The 22,350-nt window shown below is 37.8% G+C and overlaps 1 protein-coding gene across 1 annotated transcript in view; it reads right to left on the bottom strand.

The window, feature by feature from the left end:
* FOCAD (focadhesin) overlaps positions 1-22,350 on the bottom strand; it is a 312,127-nt gene that overhangs the window by 97,208 nt on the left and 192,569 nt on the right. The window contains exons 17-21 of the mRNA XM_082656700.1: positions 22,084-22,134; positions 20,996-21,079; positions 13,236-13,368; positions 9,848-10,033; positions 4,224-4,345 (exon numbers count right to left, since the gene is read on the bottom strand). Coding sequence (XP_082512826.1) covers positions 4,224-4,345; positions 9,848-10,033; positions 13,236-13,368; positions 20,996-21,079; positions 22,084-22,134 — 576 coding nt within the window. The remainder of the gene's footprint in view (positions 1-4,223; positions 4,346-9,847; positions 10,034-13,235; positions 13,369-20,995; positions 21,080-22,083; positions 22,135-22,350) is intronic.

Below are 22,350 nucleotides of genomic sequence, written 5' to 3'. Positions count from 1 at the left end.
GCTGATTTAAAATTTATGTGGAGGGCTTCCCTGGTGGCACAGTGGTTAAGAATCCGCCTGCCAATGCAGGGGACACGTGTTCGAGCCCTGGTCCGGCAAGATCCCACATGCCATGGAACAACTAAGCCCATGCATCACAACTACTGAGCCTGAGCTCTAGAGCCCGCACACCACAACTACTGAAGCCCGCGCGCCACAACTACTGAGCCTGTGCTCCACAACTACTGAAGCCCATGTGCCTAGAGCCCATGCTCTGTAACAAGAGAAGCCACTGCAATGAGAAGCCCACACACCGCCAACGAAGAGTAGCGCCTGATCGCGCAACTAAGGAAAGCCCGTGCGCAGCAATGAAGACCCAACACAGCCATAAATAAATAAATAAATAAAATTTATGTGGAAAAGCAAAGGGCTTAAGACAGCCAAATTTAAACCAAAATTGGAAGATTCATATTACTTGATTTCAAGACTTATTATAAAGCAACAGTAGTGAAACTGTGTGGTTTTGATGAAAGTCTACACACTTAGAACAATGAAACAAAATTAAGTACAGAAATAGACCCATACATATATGGACAAATGATTTTTTTTTTTGTGGTACGCGGGCCTCTCACTATTGTGGCCTCTCCCATTGCAGAGCACAGGCTCCGGATGCGCAGGCTCAGCGGCCATGGCTCACGGGCCTAGCCGCTCCGTGGCATGTGGGATCTTCCTGGACCCGGGCACGAACCCGTGTCCCCTGCATTGGCAGGTGGGCTCTCAACCACTGCACCACCAGGGAAGCCCGACAAATGATTTTTTGACAAAGGTGCCTCGGTGAAGAAAGGATGGTATACTCAACAAGTATAACTCATACTTTATGAAAAATTAACTCAAATAATCATAGGCTAAAATGTAAATCTTAAACCATAAAGCTTCTTATACAAGAAAACTCAGGCGATCCATCAAGTGATCAATGGATAAACTATATATGATATATTCATACAATGGAATATTATTCAGCTGTAAAAAGGAATGAACTGCTGATACATACTATAGTACATATAAATCTTGAAAACATTATACTAAGTAAAAAAACCCATACCAAAAAACCCACATATTGCATGATCCCATTTATATAAAATGTCTAAAACTGGCAAAACTACACAGAAAGAAAGTGGATTCGTGGTTGCTGAAGGCTGGGATGTGAGGAAAATGGAGAGTGACTGCTAATGGGTACAGAGTTTCTTTTCATTATGATGAAAATATTCTAAAATTGATTGTGGTGATGGCTATGCAACTCTGTGCATATACTAAAACCACTGACTTGCACACATTAAATGAGTGAATTTTACGGTACATAAATTATACCTCATTTTTTTTTAATTAAAAAAAAAGAGAACACGGGGGAAAAAAAAGCAGAAAAACTTTGAGACTTGGGGTAGGACAAAAAGCAAGAACCATAAAAAAAACTTGAGAAATTCTTCAAAACTAAAGATCTTCTCTTCAAAAGACAAATGAAAAGTTACAGAGTAGGTAAAAACATGTGCAAAACACATTTCTAATTTAAAAAACATCCAGAATATATAAAGAACTCTCATTTGAAAACAAAAAACCTGGATTAAAAATGGGCAAAAGAACAGAACACTCTATGGAAGAAAAAATATGAATGGTGAATAAATACATGAAAAGATGTTCAACATCAGCAGTCATTAAAAAAAAACACGAATTAAAAACTACAAAAGGGAAACCACTAACCACTATGAGAACTGCTAAATTTAAAAATCTGACCATATTGAGCACTGGCAAGGAAGGCAGAGCAACCAGAACTCCCTTACATTGCCGGTGGGCACTCAAAATGGGACAGTCACTAGAAAAACAGTCGGGTAGTTTCTTACATTCACTCACCAAAAGACCTAGCAATCCCATTCTTAGGTAGTTATTTACTCAAAAGAAATGAAAACAGATGTCCACACATACACCTGTATGATAATGTTTATAGCCGCTTTAGTCATAATCTGGAAAAAGTAGAAACAACCCAAAGGTCCATCAATGGGTAAATTAATACACAGATTGAAATAATGACGACAGGCTTTTTAAAAACAAAAAGACTCAGAACAGAGCAGTGATGGGAACCTAAGCAAAGTCTGAAGAAACTTCAGCTGGAAAAATACCAAAGGGACTGCTACAAAAGAAACACTAGAAGAAAGGAGGAGAGTTAGGAAATACTAGAGTCATCCTGGAAAAAACCAAAGGTATTTTAAAATTGTTCTCTGATTGCCCTGGGATGGTACAAGGTAGTTCAAGAACTGGGTAATCATACTTCCTGGGTTCAATTTCCAGGCTCCTCTACTTACCTGTGTCATGCACATTAACAGTACCAACCTCATAGTGTGAATATAGAGATTAAATGAATTAATATATGCATGGCAAATTTTGAAGCATCTGAGCTGGTTATTAGCTATTATTATTGCAATTGTTATACCTATTAACTAGCTCTTAAAATTCTTATTATTTGTTGTCAGATAGTCTGAGAAACTGCATGGCTCATTCTCTATCTCTTTTTTTAAAAAATGGATTATAGTAAGCAGAAAATGAATCCAAACAAAATCCTACCATAGATTTGGCAGAATTCTGTCTAATGTGTCTTCCAATTGACTCCTAAAATTATGATCTTTTCTCATCTCTTGAAATTTTCTAGGCATTCTAAAATACAAGCAACAAGTATCATAACCCAAATATTTTCTCTGTTCACATCTAAGGTACACCTCATAAGTTCTGATTCCATTTTCTGAATTTATTAGGTGTCTTCTGCTACCTCCACATTAACACTTTTTTTGTTTCTTTTCTGATGGTACTTTTAAAGTTAGGCTTCCATTAATACTTAAAAATTTGGTTACCCACGTTAAGTCCACAGCTTTAAAACCCAAAAAGGTACCAAATCTCTCTCTTCTCCATACCAACAAATAATATGCTAGGGAGAACAAATCTAGAAATTACCTATGCTTTTTCCTCTTTTATGAAATTAAACCTCTCTTCTTCCCAGAGAAACACTGCTCTCCCCAGATCTTTCTTCCCTCCTTAGTTAAATAAAGACATTGTGTTAGACAAAAAAGGTTCTGAACCAAATATTTACATAATTTCAATTCTAACTAAATATATAAAACTAATATGGGTGGCTAGGATAGAGGTGGGTCTATAAAATCTGGCTATGCTGGGACTTCCCTGGCAGTCCAGTGGTTAAGACTCTGCACTTCCACTGTAGCGGGCACGGCTTCAATCCCTGGTCAGGGAACTAAGATCCCTCATGCCATGCATGTGCACAGCCAAAAAACAAATAAACAAAAAACCTGGCTATGCTAATTGGTGGCAATTGGTATGACACAGAATATAATCAAATCAAATTAGTGATGCCAAGATTTATAAATTATGTCTCAAAATAAGATTTAATACAAACATACTGTAGCAGCACTATTTTTACCTCATATCCTTTAAAATTTTTACAATTTATATATTTTCATTTATAATTTGTATATAACTTATGTTTAAATTATGTAAAATAAACCTCTTTGCTGTGATATTTTGTTTTGTTATTCATTCATACATTTTAATTTATATATAACTGAATGAGTAACTGTCATAAAATTGTAAAAAACAACAAAAAAACAAATTTCCCAAGTGCTTTACAACTTCCCTCTTCCCTCTCGTATTGCTACCATCTGCAACGATCAGATTTCAAGCAAAAAATAACGTAACTTTATTTTAAAAGGGTGGTCTAAAAGAAAAATTAAATAAACACTAAAACGATAGGTTGTTTGTTTTTTTTCCCCCTAAACTCTATTATTTACTGTTAATTCCCAAAATATAAACACTGGTGCTGTACATACTTTCAAAGGATCACAATTAAGAAAGAGGCAAAATTACTTCTTTAAATAATAAATTGGTATTTATTCTGAAATATGGAAGTTAAATACTGATGAAATAAACCAAATTCCAAGATACTACTCCTTAATAGGCTGAACAGTGGGGAAGCATGCCAGTTTCTTTGAGAAATACCTCAAAATATTTTAGTATTCAGTTGGCTCAACTATTCTGGTTGTCTTTAAAAGCCACTTAAATTAATTATGATAAAGAGAAAAATAATTCCCAAACACACACTAAATCTCATGGGCATAAAGTGAAGGAGGGAAACCCCAAAACATATATAAGCAAGAAGAACCTGTTACAGAGCATGGGAAGGCACCTACCTCATGCACTAGAGCGAGTGAAGTCTGCTTGAAACTTCGCCCTCTATTGGCCATCAGTCTATTCAATGGTTTGCCATCTTTACTCTGATATATTGAAATATCATAACAAAACAGCATACCACCTTAAAAAAAAAAAAAAACATTGCTTATGGCAAAACTCATTAATTAGGGCCTCAGTAATCCATATTCAATCAATCTGTATAGAGAGATTTAGAAATTAAAAGAATATGCTAAACAAATTATGATTTTTAACTGTGAATAAAAAATAGAGCTATAAGAAGTTACCATATTGAAACGATCACTTACTGACAAGCCTTATTCATTTGTAAATAAATGAGAAAATTTCAAATCATGTCTTATTTTAAATTTTGTGAACTGTTACTTCTAGAAATTCTATTAAGCTTTTCTTTAAAAACAAATTTCAATGAAAGAGAAATGCTTGTGCATGTCAGTCTTTGTGAACTCCTGAATAATATGGGTTCCTTTAGTTTCTATCCATAAGTGGACTAGTTTTCCTTCATACCTGCACTCATACATTCACTCTCCCTCTTTTCCTCCCTTTTCTAACATACTTTTGGGGGAATTTTTGCAACTATGTTCATGGAAGAGACTGGCCTTTACTATTCTCTTCTTCTACTTGGTGTCAAGATTATGCTGATCTCAATCAAGAGTGTTCTCTTCTTTTTTTTTTTCTTGGTTGAAGTTTATAAAGACCACTGTTATTTCTCCCTTAAGTTTTTTGAGGACTTCACCAGGGAAGCCATCTGCACCTAGGTTTTCTTTGTGGGAAGGTTGCTACAGATTCAATTTCTTTAATACATATCAAACTATTCATATAGTCTATTTCTCCTTCTGTCAGTTTTGCAAAGTTTTATATTTTGACAAATTTCTACATCTCATCTAAACTGTGAAATTCATTGGCTAAAAGTTCTTCAAAATATTCTTTAATGTTTTGAATGCTGTAGGGCCTGAAGTGATGTCTCCTTTGTTGTTCCTGATACAGGTGATCTATATTTCTCTATTTTTTTGTCCAGCCTTACAACAGCTTTATCAATTTTCTTAAACTTTTTTTTTAAACTAGCAGTGTTTTTTATTTATTTATTTTTAATTTTTATTTATTTTTGGCTGCGTTGGGTCTTTGTTGCTGTGCGTGGGCTTTCTCTTGTGGTGAGTGGGGGCTACTCTTCGTTGTGGTGCATGGGCTTCTCATTTCAGTGGCTTCTCTTATTGTGGAGCAAGGACTCTAGGAGCAAAGGCTTCAGTACTTGCAGCACACGGGCTCAGTAGTTGTGGCACGTGGGCTCTAGGGCCCGTGGGCTTCAGTACTTGTGGCGCACAGGCTCAGCAGTCATGGCTCGCAGGCTCTAGAGCGCAGGCTCAGTAGTTGTGGTGCACGGGCTTAGTTGCTCCGTGGCGTGTGGGGTCTTCCCAGACCAGGGATGGAACCTGTGTCCCCTGCACTGACAGGCAGATTCTTAACCACTTCACCACCAAGGAAGTCCTCATTAAACTTTTCAAAGAATCACCTTTGGCTTTGCTTATTTTCTTTATTTCCTGTGTTTCCTATTGCACTGATTTTTAATCCTATCTTTATTATTCCTTCCTTTATCATTTCTTTAAGTTTAATTTGCTGTTCTTCTCCAAGTTTCTTGAAATAGAAGCTTAAACTATAATTGTTTTCCTTTCTTCTTTTTTCAGTATATGCATTAAGGGTACAAATTTCCTACTAACACTGTTGTTGTTTTTTTACAGGTAAAGCAGATAATTTTTAATGAAATGGAAATTATAAGACTTCAAAAGATTTTTTTTTTCCCACTACCACCACCCCCGACCCTCGCTTTCCCTCCTTGGTGTCCATATGTTTGTTCTCTACTTCTGTCTCTATTTCTGCCTTGCAAACTGGTTCATCTGTGCCATTTTTCTAGATTCCACATATATGCGTTAATATACGATATTTGTTTTTCTCTTTCTTACTTCACTCTGTATGACAGTCTCTAGGTCCATCCATGTCTATACAAATGACCCAATTTCGTTCCTTTTTATGGCTGAGTAATATTCCATTGTATATATGTACCACATCTTCTTTATCCATTCATCTGTCGATGGACATTTAGGTTGCTTCCATGACCTGGCTATTGTAAACAGTGCTGCAATGAACATTGGGGTGTATGTATCTTTTTGAATTATGGTTTTCTCTGGGTGTATGCCCAGTGGTGGGATTGCTAGGTCATACGGTAATTCTATTTTTAAGGGGTTTTTTTTTTGGTGTTTTTTTTTTTTTTTTTTTTGCAGTACGCGGGCCTCTCACTGTTGTGGCCTCTCCCATTGCGGAGCGCAGGCTCAGCGGCCATGGCTCACAGGCCTAGCTGCTCCACAGCATGTGGGATCTTCCTGGACCAGGGCACGAACCCATGTCCCCTGCATCGGCAGGCAGACTCTCAACCACTGCACCACCAGGGAAGCCCCCTCCAGTTCCATTTTTTTCCCTCAAGATTGCTTTGGCTTTTCGGGGTCTTTTGTGTCTCCATACAAATTTTAAGATTTTTTGTTCTAGTTCTGTAAAAAATGCCATTAGTAATTTGATAGGGATTGCGTTGAATCTGTAGATTGCTTTGGGTAGTAGAGTCATTTTCACAATATTGATTCTTGCAATCCAAGAACATGGTATATTTCTCCATTTGTTTGTGTCATCTTTGATTTCTTTCATCTGTGTCTTATAGTTTTCTGAGTACAGGTGTTTTACCTCCTTCAGTAGGTTTATTCCTACATATTTTATTCTTTTTGTTGTAATGGTGAATGGGATTGTTTCCTTAATTTCTCTTTCTAATCTTTCGCTGTTAGTGTGTAGGAATGCTAGAGATTTCTGTTCATTAATTTTGTAACCTGCAACTTTACTGAATTCATTGATTAGTTCTAATAGTTTTCTGGTGGCATCCTTAGGATTATCTATGTACAGTACATGTCATCTGCAAACAGTGACAGTTTTACTACTTCTTTTCCAATTTGTATTCCTGTTATTTCTTTTTCTTCTCTGATTGCCGTGGCTAGGACTTCCAAAACTATGTTGAACAACAGTGACAAGAGTGGACATCCTTGTTGTGTTCCTAATCTTAGAGGAAATGTTTTCAGTTTTTCACCATTGAGAATGATGTTTGCTGTGGGTTTGCTGTATATGTCCTTTATTATGTTCAGGTAGGTTCCCTCCATGCCCACTTTCTGGAGAGTTTTTATCACCTATTAACACGATTTTAGCTGCATCCCACAAGTTGTAATTTGGCATATTTTCATTATCATTCAGTTCAAAATATTTTTTGATTTTTTTCTTTGATCCATGGATGATTTATAAGTGTACTGTTCCATTTCCAGGCGAGTGGAGAAATTCCAGTTATCTTTTTGTTATTTAGTTTAGCTTAATCCCATTGTTATCAGAGGACAGACTCAATGACTTCAATATTTTGAAATTTGTTGAAATGTATGGTCTGCTATATGACCATTTTGATAAGTTTCCAATGTACAGTTAAAGAGCATACAAATTCTATCACTATAAGATACAATGTTCCATATGTCACTTAAGTAAAGTTTGTTCATAGTATTATTCATATATTTTGTGAACCTGATTTTTTTGTCTGCTTGTTCATCATACCATTGAAAAAGCTGTTTAAGAGTTTTCCGCTATTATTGTGGATTTGTCTATTTAGTTAGTTCTGCTAATTTTTTTTGGGGGGGGGCGGTTTGCGGGCCTCTCACTGTCGTGGCCTCTCCCATTGTGGAGCACAGGCTCTGGACGCGCAGGCTCAGTGGGATCTTCCCGGACCGGGGCACGAACCCGTGTCCCCTGCATCAGCAGGCGGACTCTCAACCACTGCGCCACCAGGGAAGCCCAGTTCTGCTAATTTTTGTCATATAGTTTGAAACTCTGTTATTTTGGCACATTGATTAGAATTGTGATACTTTTCTAATGGACTGACTTCTTTATCTCCATGAAATATTCCCTTCATTTCCAGCTTCTTCCTTTTTCATATGTCTAGCACTTTTTCACTGGACAGTATATGAAAGAACCACAGAAAGTCTAAATGATATTATTATTTTTTTAATCAGAGGATTTTCTCCTCTGCTAGGCAGACAGAGTGAAGAACAGATTATCTCAGGTGAATGAGGGATTTAACTGAGTTAGGCTTGACTATAGCTTTGGTAAATCTCAGTCTACCTCTGTTTCAACCCTGTTCCTAAGGCATGCCTCCTCAAGATTTTCAACTGACAGTCTTATCAGTCTTTGACTCTTCAATACAGAAAGATTATGGGAGATTCAGAGATTTGTATCTGTCCTCAGAAGTTTTCAGCTTAGCTTTTAACTTCCCACAAAGCTGCAAAATTTGACAAATATCTTAAGGGAGAAACAGGCTGTGTGTTTGAAGGGTCTCAAGTTCCCAGTCTTGTCACTCAGGTTACCACATAAATGTCATGATCTCTGTTGGCTTCTCTGCCTCCTGCACCAGCCTCTTGTTAAGGTCAAGCCTGAATTTCAGCCTCTATCTGAGGCCAACATTAGTAAGTGCATCCAGGTGAAAAGAGCTGTAGATCTCAGTATCAGTTCACTACTTGTGTGCTTTGTTTTCAGGCCCATTCTCCTAGCCAGTCTTTGTTTCCTAAGCAACACAAGACTGGAGATTTCACTGCCTCTCAGAAGCATCAGCCTAGTTCTTTAACTTTCAGTGCAAACTCAAAAGTCACCAAATTGCTTATGAGGAAGATCACCAGTTTGTCACCTGTATTAGAATCTTCAGAGAAACATAACCAACAGGATATATATAGGTACAGATATGTAGATAAGCAAGAGGAGATTTATTATGGGAATTGACTCCCAAGATTTTTGAGGCTGAGAAGTCCCATGATCTGCTGTCTGCAAACTAGAGAACCAGGAAAGCCTCTGGTGCAATTCAGTCTGAGTCAGAAAACCCAAGAACCAGGAGCACCAATGTCCAAAGGCAGGAGAAGATGGATCTCCCAGCTCAAGCAAAGAGCAAATTCACCCTTCCTCTACCTTTTTGTTCTATTCAGGTCTTCAATGGATTGGATGTTGCCCACCCACACTGCTCAGGGTGATCTTCTTTACTCAGTCTACTGATCCAAACGCTAACCTCTTCTGGAAACACACTCAGAAATAATACTTACCAGTTATCTGAGCATCACTTAGCCCAATGAAGATGACACATAAAATTAATCATCACGTCAGCCTAGTCCCATGAAACCACTAAAAGCTTTACTGGTTTCTCTATCCTCCAACAGGCCTCTTCCTGGGCCAATACACAATCCCAGCCCACAACCAGAATCAGTGACTATCTCCCATGGGGTAGGGGCTGGGGCGTGGGACAGGTCCATAGGGAACAATCTAAAATGTTCTCTCCATTCCATAACTTCAGTCTATTCTTTGTTTTATCTATGTCTTTGTTTCTACAGTTCTCTGATGGCTTTAAAATGTGATTCATTTTTGTAATTTATCCAGCTGTGTCTAGACGTTAGCAGCAGCAGCAATGCCTTTCCATGCCCTATTACACCCTACTTGGAAGAGAAACTTAAATCATCACATTAAAATCCTGTACCGTGATACTATGTATTGTGCTTACCCGCAAGGCCAGGTTTCAAACCCGGCTGCTTGTTTGTTTCATACATTTTCAACATAAAATTGGGGATTCCTGCTACAGTCTTTCCTTGATCTAAGCGGGCACCTCCTTTTAATGCAGAGTGATACACCCCACGGGGCATATTCACCATTTCTTGCTTCACAAGTGATGTAAAAAATTCCTCCAAAGCTGAAAGAAATAAAAGGAGACCAAAAGTAGAGTGAATATAGTATGCTAGTAGAGAAACATTCATTCTTAACTCATACACACACACACCACCAACAACAACTTAGCTATATTTCATGTCAAATTTCACAAAGTAAAAACAATTCTTGATTCCCAGCCCTTTTGTAGTCTTCCCCAAACTAGAATATGGCACCCAGTAACTCAAGCTTAAAAACTTAGTCATTCTTAACTCCTCTCTTTCTCACACTCCTTATATGCAGCAAGTCGTTTCAGATCTACCTTTAAAAATATATCTCAAATCCATCAGTTTCTCTCCATTTTCACTGCTACTTGCCCAGTCATTATCTTCTCTCTTCCTCATCTGGATAAATTTAAAAACTAGTTCTTGGTTTCTTCTCCTCATGACCACTCCTCTAAACCATCCTCTACCCAGAAAGAAGCTAGAGTTTTATGACATTTCCTTCCCTAACATCTTTCAATGCTTTTTCACTGTACATAGAATAACGTCAAGACGTCTGACAATGATCAAGGCCTTCTATGACCTAGCCCCTGACTCTCCCCGTGACCTCATCTCTACCACCCACCTTCCTTCCTAGCTGTGTTAAAGACACACTTCCACAAGGCCTTTTTTTCCACTCCTCAATAACACAAAGTTCATATCTAAGTCAAGGCCACTGCACTTGCCATTTCTTCCACCTGGAACACACTAATCCCCAATGCCCACGTGACTGGCGCCTTCCTGTCATTTAGATATTTTCAGAGAGGCCCTTTATGACTATCCACCATTCTGCGGTAATATCAGTACACGTATTTTAAAAAATTAATTCATTATTTCTTTGTTTGTGTTCCTTCTAATTAAGCCCAAGCTCTTTATTGCTTGACATCTTCACTTATTATAAGGTAATGCAGTAATGTGGGATCAGAAGACAATAGGGTATCCAAACAAAATACCTGGTTAGCACTATAGGTTTATATTCAAGTGTTATTTTCCTAAGGACCACTAGAGGTTGCCCAATGCAGAAACAAAAACAACAAAAATTAAAGCTAAACAAATCATATGGAAAACAAAAAAGGAAACCACCACAGGTGCCTCTTATTATAGGAACAAAAAGCAAGAGTCTGTCTACCTAAACTAGAATTTCATTCTGAATAGGTCTAAAAGTTTCCTTTAAATGACCACGATTAAATTAAAGGCAGAAGTACTCACTGGAACATGTATTATGTACCCAGTTCTGTCATTCCTATATAGAACTTTCCTAGGTGCAACAAAGCTTCTCCATTCAAAGCCCAGAGAACACCTGTGTAGTATGTTTTCTATTTACCCCTCCAGATCCACACTCTCAACCCTACTCTGTGCCCCGGAAGAATAACCTTTCACAACTGCATCATCAGACTCCCTTGTCCTCTGGCTTTTAGTTGGCTTCATCCAATGGGAGACACCGGCAGGAGATCACAGGGTGCAAACAGAGGTGAGAGCATGTAATCCCCAGACACCCTCCTGCAGGACTGCCCCAGGTGGTCTGCATCCCTCTTTTGAAGGGCCTTGCTCCCCTTAGGAGCTTCTTATGACACAGAAGCTCTCTCTTATTCTCCTAACTGCTCCCTTCCCTTACCTCTTCAGGCTGAGGGACATTAACCATTCTTAGATGACTCACCATTGCTTGTGAATTTCCTTTAACCTTGACAACACACCTTTAAGCAGTCCCTTTATTAAACTCTCAATTACTCTCTCTGAATTTCCTGCGAAGACCCTGATCAACACATCATCTAAATGAAAAGTGTGAGTAATATCCAACTGCAGGTCATACATTTCAATTCCTGTATGTACATGCACATGTACGACTGCTTCAAGCTTGGGAGGAGTATAGACTTTTCAGAATGGACCTAAGAATCATGCACTTGTGAGGAAAGAATTTCATGCTTTCTCAGAAGACACCCTATTCTGGTAAAAGCTGATACACGTCAAGAGATAAGTACACATCTACACGAAGACTAACCCAGGAATGAAAATTTGTCTACTTGTCAAGCTCTTCAGAGAATTAAGGATTATCAAATAATTCCAGCCCTGAGAGTAGTTTAAATGAAAGTAAAATACCACGAATGCAAAACCCCAAGAGGACTTTGAACTCTAAGGTTATTCTGGGATACAGGAGGAACTTTGGATAACTGATGGCTTTTTTCTTCCTTGGGCTTACTATTAACCGCAGGGGAGGTCCTAGACTCTGAAGAGCCTTCAGGTAGGAAGTGGGGACGATCAGGAGAAAGAAAAAGGGAACAAGTCCTTAAGGCTTGTTCTGGACATCAGGAGAAAAGAAAAGATGGACTCTGTCTAAGTTGTACCGTTCAGTTTTCTCTAATGAAAGGAGGCAGGAATTTGGGACAGGAGCTTTGTCTAGCAAGAAGTACTACTATATACTTGGCTGAATTCCTCAGGAATCTCCATGTGGGATGAAACCAAGGATAAAAACTTCTAACATTACAGGCTACTGAGATTATGACTGAGAAGATAAAGATGACATTTCTTGTGTTTATCGAACTTAATTTTGAGAAATTAAATTTTTACATCCATGAACATTCAGGGTAGATTTGGGACAGAATAATAATAGATGCATGCTTGGGAAAATGTTGGCTACTACTGAATTAGAACAACTAGGTATAATTAGAATAATTTTTTAAAATGTCAAGGTCCTGTACACTTTATATCAAAGCTGGAAAAAAAAATTGAACGACCATAAAAGTTAATCTATTTTTTAAAAGCATTAATGTATAGCTCTCAAATACTGGTACCACCATTTCTTTAGGAAGAATATATTTCTAATGATGAAACTACCCAGGAAATTTCTGAAGATTCTAATGATCTTTTCAGTTATCTTATATAAATAAGCTAAAGAACCATTTGAATCACTGACTTAAAGTCTCACTGAAAATTTGTCTTGTAGAATAAATTTAACTTTTGAGATGAATTTAAATTTTTCAGTGAAAATGGTTGTTTAAACTAGTTCTCCAGTTTATTTTTACTTGAGTCTAACATTTTTCAGTGTGTTTTTGAACACCATACTACCTCAAGCAGTCCCTATAAGACACATAGAAAATAAGTATTTAAGATTAAAGTAAGCTATAATATGTGTTCATCACAAAAGAGCACAATTAATCAGTTAAAATCACTAAAAAAATGCTAGCTTCCCTGACACAAAATAGGAGTCACCTGGTAAAACGGAAGGAGCAGTGAGTGACAACAGTTTGAGATAGCAAGAACCAGGAATGGAAAGATCCACGTCCTTTTCATCACCCTCCTCATCTTCATCTAGGTCATCAGGAATTTGGATTTCTGGTCTTACCTGAAATGATAGAGAAGGCGATACTAAAATATTATGTAAAATCTTTTCCTTTAAAAAATTTAGACTCATTGCTCTACAATGCCAAAAGACCATTAAAATTAATTTTAAAAATCTATTCGTTTTCGGATTAACTAAATGGTAAACTCTAATCATCTTATTAGATACACTCCCAGATCCATGTAAAGAACTAATGGTAATATAGTAAGAAAATCACCATAAACCAGCCTAAGCAATGATTACTATAGAAAACTAATAAAATTTTATACCATCTGACAATAAAATGCAAACACACATTCAATATATTGAACTTCTGTAGTTTATAATTAAATAGTTGCCTTGTCTGAATACATGTTTTAAAAATTTGTGATTTCAGCCATATTTCTATGACAAAGCTTAAAATCTTCTAGTAGAATATACATAGTAGAGATCAGGAAGACACAGAATGCTGTAGCTGACTTTTCTTTTTAGACTTAGCAGTTTGTTGCTATGGAATATAAAAACACTAAAATCTGCAGTTGGTAGCTATACTTTATAGTGTCTAATTTGCCATTTGAAGATTTTGTGGTTACTCTGTGATTAGTTAGGTTTATTTGAACCAAAAATTAAAAATGTAAAAAGATTACCACTATTGTAGTTTCCACAAGCTATAACTGTCAAGCAATTAATTAAATTTTTAATACTTTCAATGACACACCATGATAATGCCCACATGGAGATAATTAAGCATTAGGGGAGGAAATCAAAATATATAAATGTGGTTGCTATAACCATAAAGTGCCAGAACCCAGTCATTACCATTAGCCTGTCTCCCGGAGTTATTTTTAGAAATAATTAACAATTCCTGCAGACTGCCTTTTTCATAGGTCCCCAAAGCACTGTTCCGTTTAGGAACTGCACTGAGTTAGGATTCTTGCAGGGGGATAAAAGCAAACAGAGATAAAATGCTTCTCACGTATAATAACCTCAACTCCGATGAAGCCTTTCAATCATAACTAGCGTTCTTTTCAGTAGTGAAGGAGTGAAAGCAACCTGACCACCAAGCACTTTCCAAGACAAGATTTAATTCTGATTCAGTCTTGAGGATCTAATTCTCAGAGGACTGAGCCAGCCATAATTACAGAGATAGCAATGACGCATGCTCCGCAGAGGGCATGCCTGCATTTGTTGATATCAGCGCACACCAGAGGAACCCTGGCACCTTTGCAAACCTTTTGGTTCTGACAAGCAGGGTTTTCTGAGTGTCTCTGGTCTGTGTATATACTTGGAATTTGCCACATTTGGTATCATCAAGAGGTATCTTAGAGATTTTAACTAGTCCTAGTTGCCTAAAAAGTTTCAAAAAAAGGAGTTGGTTCTGGGTCTGTTTACCTTGCTTCCTGACTTTTTACACATTATAGTACAAATTGAAAATAATATTTGAACAGCATATGGGGGGAAACAGACAACAATGCTTACAGCTGGAGGCTACATGAATAACACCAGATACTGCACCAGAGCATCAGAGCACTGGGTAGCTCTGCTACATGTCACATTCACAAGTGGTAGGAGACTCGGGGAGGTGGAAGCCAGCGGTAAACACTTAAGCTAATATGAAAACTCATAGGGATGGTGAGGATGTGGAGAAATCAGAATGCTCACACACTGTTAGTGGGAAGGTAAAACGGTGCAGCCCCTTTGGAAAACGGTTTGGCAGTTTCTCAAAAAGCGAAATGCAGAGTTACTGTATGGCCCAGCAATTCCACTCCCAGGTATATGACCAAGAGAAGTGAAAACAAATGATCACACAAAACTTTCAGACGAATGTGAATACATTAGTTGTAACAGCAAAAATGGAAGCAACTCAAATATCCATGAGCATATAAACAAAATACAGCACACCTACACGATGGAATATTATTCAATCATAAAAAGGTATGAAGTGCAGATATGTGTTCCACATGAATGAACTTTGGAAACATTATGCTAAGTGAAGGAAGCCAGTCACGAAAGATCACATGCTATATGATTTCATTATAGGAAAGGTTCAGGACAGGTAAATTTACAGAGACAGAAAGTAGATTAAAGGTTGTTTAGCGCTGGGGGGAAAGAAAGGGGTAATGGGGATTGATTGCTAATAAGACGATCTAAAATTAGATTGTGGCAGCTCTGTGATTAGTTGCACAGTTCTCTGAATAAACTAAAACCACTTGAATTGCATGCTCTAAATGGGTGAATTGTATGGAATGCAGATTATATCTCAGTAAAGTTATTTAAAAAGAAAGGAAGGAGGAAGGGAGGAAGGGAGGCGATAGGAAAGAGAGGAAAGGGGAGAGGAGAGTGTGGGTTGGAGGAGGGGCAGCAGAAGAGGCAGCAGCACAAGCGGAAGCATAGGAAATAGAGGCGGAAGCTGCCACGACCTTCAGAGGGACCTCAGCTGGTGGATGAACTAGGCCAAGTGACCAATGCTCCCAATTCCAGAATTATGTAGTATAAAAGGAATCTGATTTTTGCACACATTTTAGCCTATCCAGTTTAACTGCTCAATGAGTCACAGCACACAGGCCATCAATATTTCCGACAGCCACTAAAGAAGACCTACTACGTTGGGGATTTTAAAAAAAAAGATCCGTTCATCCATCTTAAGTTGTTTAATTTTGCATTCACATAACTGCACCCCTATATTAATTTATCTGCTGTGCGATAAACAACATATGTCTGCATCTTACATACACATATATGTTAACAAAGACACTAAAGATGTACTGTAATTTATTTTATTTTATTTATTTATTTATTTTTGGCTGCATTGGGTCTTCGTTGCTGCTCATGGGCTTTCTCTAGTTGCAGTGAGCGGGGGCTACTCTTCGTTGTAGTGCACAGACTTCTCATTGCCATGGTTTCTCTTGCTGCAGAGCACGGGCTCTAGGCACGTGGGCTTCAGTAGTTGTGGCTCACGGGCTCTAGAGTGCAGGCTCAGTAGTTGTGGCGCAGGGGCTTAAGTTGCTCCACGGCATGTGGGATCTTCCAGGACCAGGGCTAGAACCCATGTCCCTGCGTTGGCAGGCAGATTCTTAACCACTGCACTGCCAGGGAAGCCCCAATGTACTGTAATTTAAGTATAGATGATATACTCTGCCTACTTATAATGGTAGGATTACACCTTCAATTTTGTTTCTTCAAAGGTGAGCTGATTCTCTGAACTAAGTAGCACTTATTGTTAGACTTTGGTTTCATGGCATTTCCCTACTCCTCTGTTCATCTCTTAAAGAAATATTTGTTCCAGCTTCCCTATACTAGTCTCAGTCTTTTCCCTTTGTTTGTATGCAACAAGTGAATAAGATCAACGTAAGTACAACTAAGGAAAATCAAGGGAAGTCATATGAAAAAATACTTGTTAAAATTATAAAATGTTGCTAACTATATTACATTAGCTACTCAAACATCCAGGAAAAAACTGTCTATTTAGAACACACACACACACACACACGCACACACGCACATACGCACACCAACTACACGCTTCCAATTATAGCTAAGCTTTGTTGAAGAAACTTAAAGGGAGAGCCAAATATAAAATGATAAATTACTTTTAAAATCTGCTTTAAGTTGAATATTGGAAAGCTTATCCTACAAAATGCCTTACTTACTACATTTTCTGAGCCAGATAACCTTTCAACCACGTTTCTGTGTGTGCAACCTAAGAAAATCCAGGAGTTTGTGCATAAACAGAGGATTTATTTGGAACTCGTTAAGTATCTGCATAAATTCATTTAAGAAGAGAAACAGCTTCTGATGAAATCAATAACATTCACTTAAATCAAAGCGGAACAGGTTACACCACATTAATACCAACCCAGGGTGCATAATAAGTTCTTTTATATTACTCGCTTCTCAAATTAACTCCAGAAATCAACAACACTACCTTAAGAGCTCTATAATAAAAAGTTTAATTTTTAAGCAGCCAAGCATTTTTTAAAGAACCCAAGTCAGAGAGAAGAGTCAACCTAAATGTTTATCAATTACTGACTGTTTTACCAGAAAAACCATTCTTTGTAGTTTTTTTGGTTTGTTTTTCTGTTTTGTTTCATTTTGGGGGTGTCAGGGGGCACTAAAGAAGGCAAAGGAGAAGGATAAATAGCTAAAAAGACAAAGAAATACAAACTAAAAGGGAAAAATCATTCATGTCTATTTTTTAACACTGAAATCAACAGGTCCTCAAAGAAGCCCCCCCGAAATTTTTTGACCAACTTTAGACTTGCATGTTTCAAGTGATTAACAATAATATTTTTACAAACCAACAAACACATGGATTCATTCACTGGCCTTATTTCCGTAGTGTAGTGGTTATCACGTTCACCTCACACATGGTTTCATTCAACATTCCCAGCTCATAAGACAGCCTAGCACTTAGTATACGTCCAATAAATAATCACTAAACCAATGCAAGTGTTAAGTGTCTATCATCAACGATCCCACAAAACTTCCTAATAACAAACCAGTGACAAGAAAGATGAGTTAATGAATCTGCTATTCAAATCCCTGGCTCACATGATATCTCATTCAGCTCTACTCTCCATTGATATTTTCCATCTTACCTTAGGTGGTACTGTTTCGTTTAACCCTAAATATTCCTTCTGAGGTCTGTCACTCCTTTAATGCCTTCTGTTTACCAGGCTGTTAGCTTTCTTTCAACAAGTTTCACAGTTTAAGTTGATGCAGCAATGAACAAGAAATCTTTCTTTGATAAATTTAAAGGTGTACTTACAAAAGTAGTTGAATTATAATCCGCAAAAGTCACCATGTGGATAGTATCTTTTAAAAAAATTCTCTTTTTAAAAAAAAATTTCTACTTGAAATTCACTGTATGTTCTGTTAAAAGATTATTTCACAAGTTTCCACAAGTAGAAAAAGAGAACCTGTACACCTTTCACTGGAAAGGTATACAAGTAGCCTTCAGTTTTGTGAGTAAACCAAACTGCCCCTGGTGCAGAATGAGTAAACTCTGACAACAAGGAGGAATCTTAGATTTTACACTAGAGAAGTCCCTACCTGGCAGAGACTTTTGAAACAGTTGAAAGTATGCTTTTGTAGAAAGTGAGCCACAGTTTCACATCACTGCCACTATCTACAAAACAGAGGTGGGATCTGGGGTTGCACCCTTAGCCTTCAGGGACTTGTTTGGAATATGAACATACTGACCATTTTCTGGACTTTTAGTTCTTAGATATTCAAACAGCCAAACTGAAAATCAGTAATTAATAAAAAGAAGAAGAACAATGCATGGTGTGGTCTTGGAAGTAATGATTCTCCATGCGGAGGAAGGTCTTCTATATCAGAAACTGGGGGTTGAAATGGGGTGGACTCTTTTAAACCATATGTCCTCTCATCTTAATCTCAGTTAAGAATATCCACGGTAGTGAACCTCTGTTACATATGAGAGGGAATCACATCCTAGACGCGGGTTAGGGCAGAAAAAAGGTTGAAAAGCATGGCTAAAATCAGTCTTAGAGACTTCCTTTACAGCTCTTCACGCTCTGCTAGTGAAAACCCAAGCATATATAGTACATCACTACCCTTTATGTTGGAAGGTATAAAGAGCTATTTATGGTTATTCAGGGATCAGAGGATATAGAAGCGTTAGATTAAGAAAGTATCTAATATTTGACTGCGTACAGCACTTAGCTGAGTAATAACTCTAACAAAGACAACCAGAAACTAAACATAACCCTCAAGTAGGATAAAATAGAAACATAACATTATTTAAAGAGGTAGAGACTAAACAGTCAAGAGTGTATGGGAGTTATTTAATAAAAGCTATCATTCCAGCTGGAATGTTTCAGTAATAATAGCTAAAAATAAAGGTAATCATTATGTTGTAATCTAAATTACCAATTGCTTATTTAAAATAATATAGGGACTTCCCTGGTGGTCTAGTGGTTAAGACTCTGCACTCCCAGTGCAGGGGGTCAGGGTTCGATCCCTGGTCAGGGAACTAGATCCTGCATGCATGTCACAACTAAGAACCCACGTGCTGCTACAAAGATCCCGCACGTGGCAATGAAGATCCCACGTGCCTCAACTAACACCCAGTGCAGCCAAAAAATATATATGTATGTATATATATAAAATAAGAAAAAGTATCTTTCCAGATAGTGTAGGTAATCTATTGGTAGGAGTTTACATACCAAATTTACATGTAATTTTTTCCTTTTTCTTTACCTTTCTCTCTCTTTTTTTCAAAAGCTATGGGTATTGCTAGTCACCATGGTGTAGTCTGAAATCCCATCTTTTTAAATTTTACGAGTCATAGGACATCTTTTGTTAAGGCTTCCTGTTTGTGATAACTGCACAACAAGCTGGCCGATCTGTCTTCGAGTTCTCAGTGACACGGGAAATCCTGCCTCACTTAGGATTTGGTTTTACAAGAGCCTATCTTCAGTCCCTCCAATTCAATTCAATGAACAGAAGTTTGCCTGGTTACTACTGGCATCTAGTCTCTGCATAAGCTCAACCCAGAAGAAAAAGTCAACTCATTTTAATGCCTGAGGATCCCAAGAAATTCACAATAAAACTTGCCACTTCACCTCAAGGACAGATTCTGGGTAATGTTACGCATAACTTCTTCTAAAACAATGTCTTCCTTACACTCTAAAGGCATTAAATAACCATTTGTATGCCTTTGAATTACAGTAACACTAAATGTGAAATCATACACTTAGGGACTTCCCTCGTGGTGCAGTGGTTAAGTATCTGCCTGCCAATGCAGAGGACACGGGTTCGAGCCCTGGTGCAGGAAGATCCCACGTGCTGTGGAGCAACTAAGGCCATGCGCCACAACTACTGAGCCCTCGTGCCTAGAGCCTGTGCTCTGCCACAAGAGAAACCGCCACGATGAGAAGCCCCGTGCACTGTAACGAAGAGTAGCCCACGCTCGCCACAACTAGAGAAAGCCTGCGCACAGCAATAAAGACTCAATGCAGCCATTAAATAAATAAATAAATATTTTTTAAAAAGAAAGAAATCATACACTTAACTCCTTAATATAACCTGATAATTTAAAGCTGGTTATACTAGGTAGGTAGTAGAAAAGGTTGTATGTTTTTAGTCTAGTCTAAAAACTAAGATAATGTCTCACAGTGTGTTAACCCTTAAAAGAGAGTGATACTTTCTTCATCCAGTTCTCTGGGACTAACCTATATATCATTTCAAAGTAAACAAATAAATAGCAGATTTTTTTCCGACGGCACTTCAATTCTGTATCACAAATAAAGATCTCTGGTTGCTCAGGTGGTAGAAAACCTTACTCTGAGCAGGCCATGCTTGGATGTGAAGTTCAAGATGGCGCACTAACTGGGTAAGTTGGTTCCTATAGTGACACAGACCTTGCCCTGGGCACAGGGCAATGCAGTCATACACCAAGTCACCTTATAGAGATGTCATTTTCACCTTCCATCTGCTTCATTCATTATCTGTGAAGTCTAAGACCTCTATAGTCTACTACAGATTAAACAAATTATAAATATAAATTCTTATCTTTTATGGACAACATATCTAGAGTTACAGGTAAGAATTCCCTAAGCAGGGGATATAAGTAAAGTTATAAAACGTAGCAGTAAAGAGATACCGGTAAGAAAGCAGAAAAACCTACCTGTTCAGGCAGATGAAGAATGGTGTGCTCCCTGGCACCGAAGTGTGACAGAGATTTATATGCAGCATTTGCTACAACTGGGTCCTAGATAGAGTAAAAGTAAGATAAACAAAAGAAACAACATATATTAAACATCAACTCTGGAGGCAGAAAGAAAATCTTCCCTGACCAACCTCAAAGTTCTACAGTCAGTGCTTTGGAAATGGTATTCAAGCCTTGCTTAGTACGTCCCAATTAAAAATAGAGAGAAAACAGCACTGGACAGAGGCATCAGAAAAACCACATTTCTATCCTAGCTGGGACATTAAACATAAAATAACTCCTAATTGCTCAAGTCCCCATGAGGTGGTATGGTTTAGCGGAAGGAGTACGAGGGTATAGAGTTTGATAGGCCTGGAAGTGGACTCTGAGTCTCCGGCTACTCCCTGGGAGAGCTGGTCTTCTGGAATCTAAGCTTTTTCACTCATGAGCCAGGTGGAACATCACCAACACCCTCTGCTCTATACTCCTTGATTGGAAATGACATTCGAAAAATGGAGAGTATACACGCTACTGTATATAAAATAGATAACTAATAAGGACCTACTGTACAGCACAGGGAACTCTACTCAGTACTCCGTAAGGGCCTATATGGGAAAAGAATCTAAAAAAGAGTAGATATATGTATATGTATAACTGATTCACTTTGCTGTACACCTGAAACTAACACAACATTGTAAATCAGCTATACTCCAATAAAAATTTTTAAAAAACAAACAAAAAATGGAGCGGACTTTTTGTTTGATGTGCTTATCGGTGGGGGAGGGGCAAAGCAGGAAAGAGGAAGGACCTTTAAAAGGAGAGACAATGGCAACAGTCCCTCTTCATATCTGTCAGTGTCACAAAGTAACAAGTGCATTTTATGGTGAAAATGTATTAACTGGCATAAATTAAGAATAACTTTTAAAACCTAAATTTATTAATAGTCACAATTCTTTTAAAACCAAGAAGGCATCATTTCAAGGGAGTTATATTTTTATCCTAAGAGTCTTATTTCACAGTTCTTTCCCCAGTTTGGTTCTGTTTCACTGACGCCCTTGTGACAGTACCTTGTTTTGAGTGTGGTTCCAGAGGAAGCTGAGGACTTGAACTTTAAAATTCTGAAAAATCAACAAACAACAGAATAAAATTTTAAGACAAAGATAAAATTGAGAGCAAACAATCTAAAGTAGCAAATGTGGAAATTAAATCACTTTAAAAATTATACCACTAGTAACTGACTTAATCTGTACTTATCCATCATTCATAAAATGAAAATACTCAGAAACAGACTCATCATCTAAACATATGGATACGATAACAAGGTGAGATTTTAA

This window comes from Grampus griseus (assembly GCF_964374135.1).
Source record: "Grampus griseus genome assembly, chromosome: 6".
NCBI classification, from domain to species: Eukaryota; Metazoa; Chordata; class Mammalia; order Artiodactyla; family Delphinidae; genus Grampus; species Grampus griseus.
The sequence above is the reverse complement of the archived record's forward strand: the minus strand, read 5'-3'. Positions and strand labels throughout refer to the sequence as shown.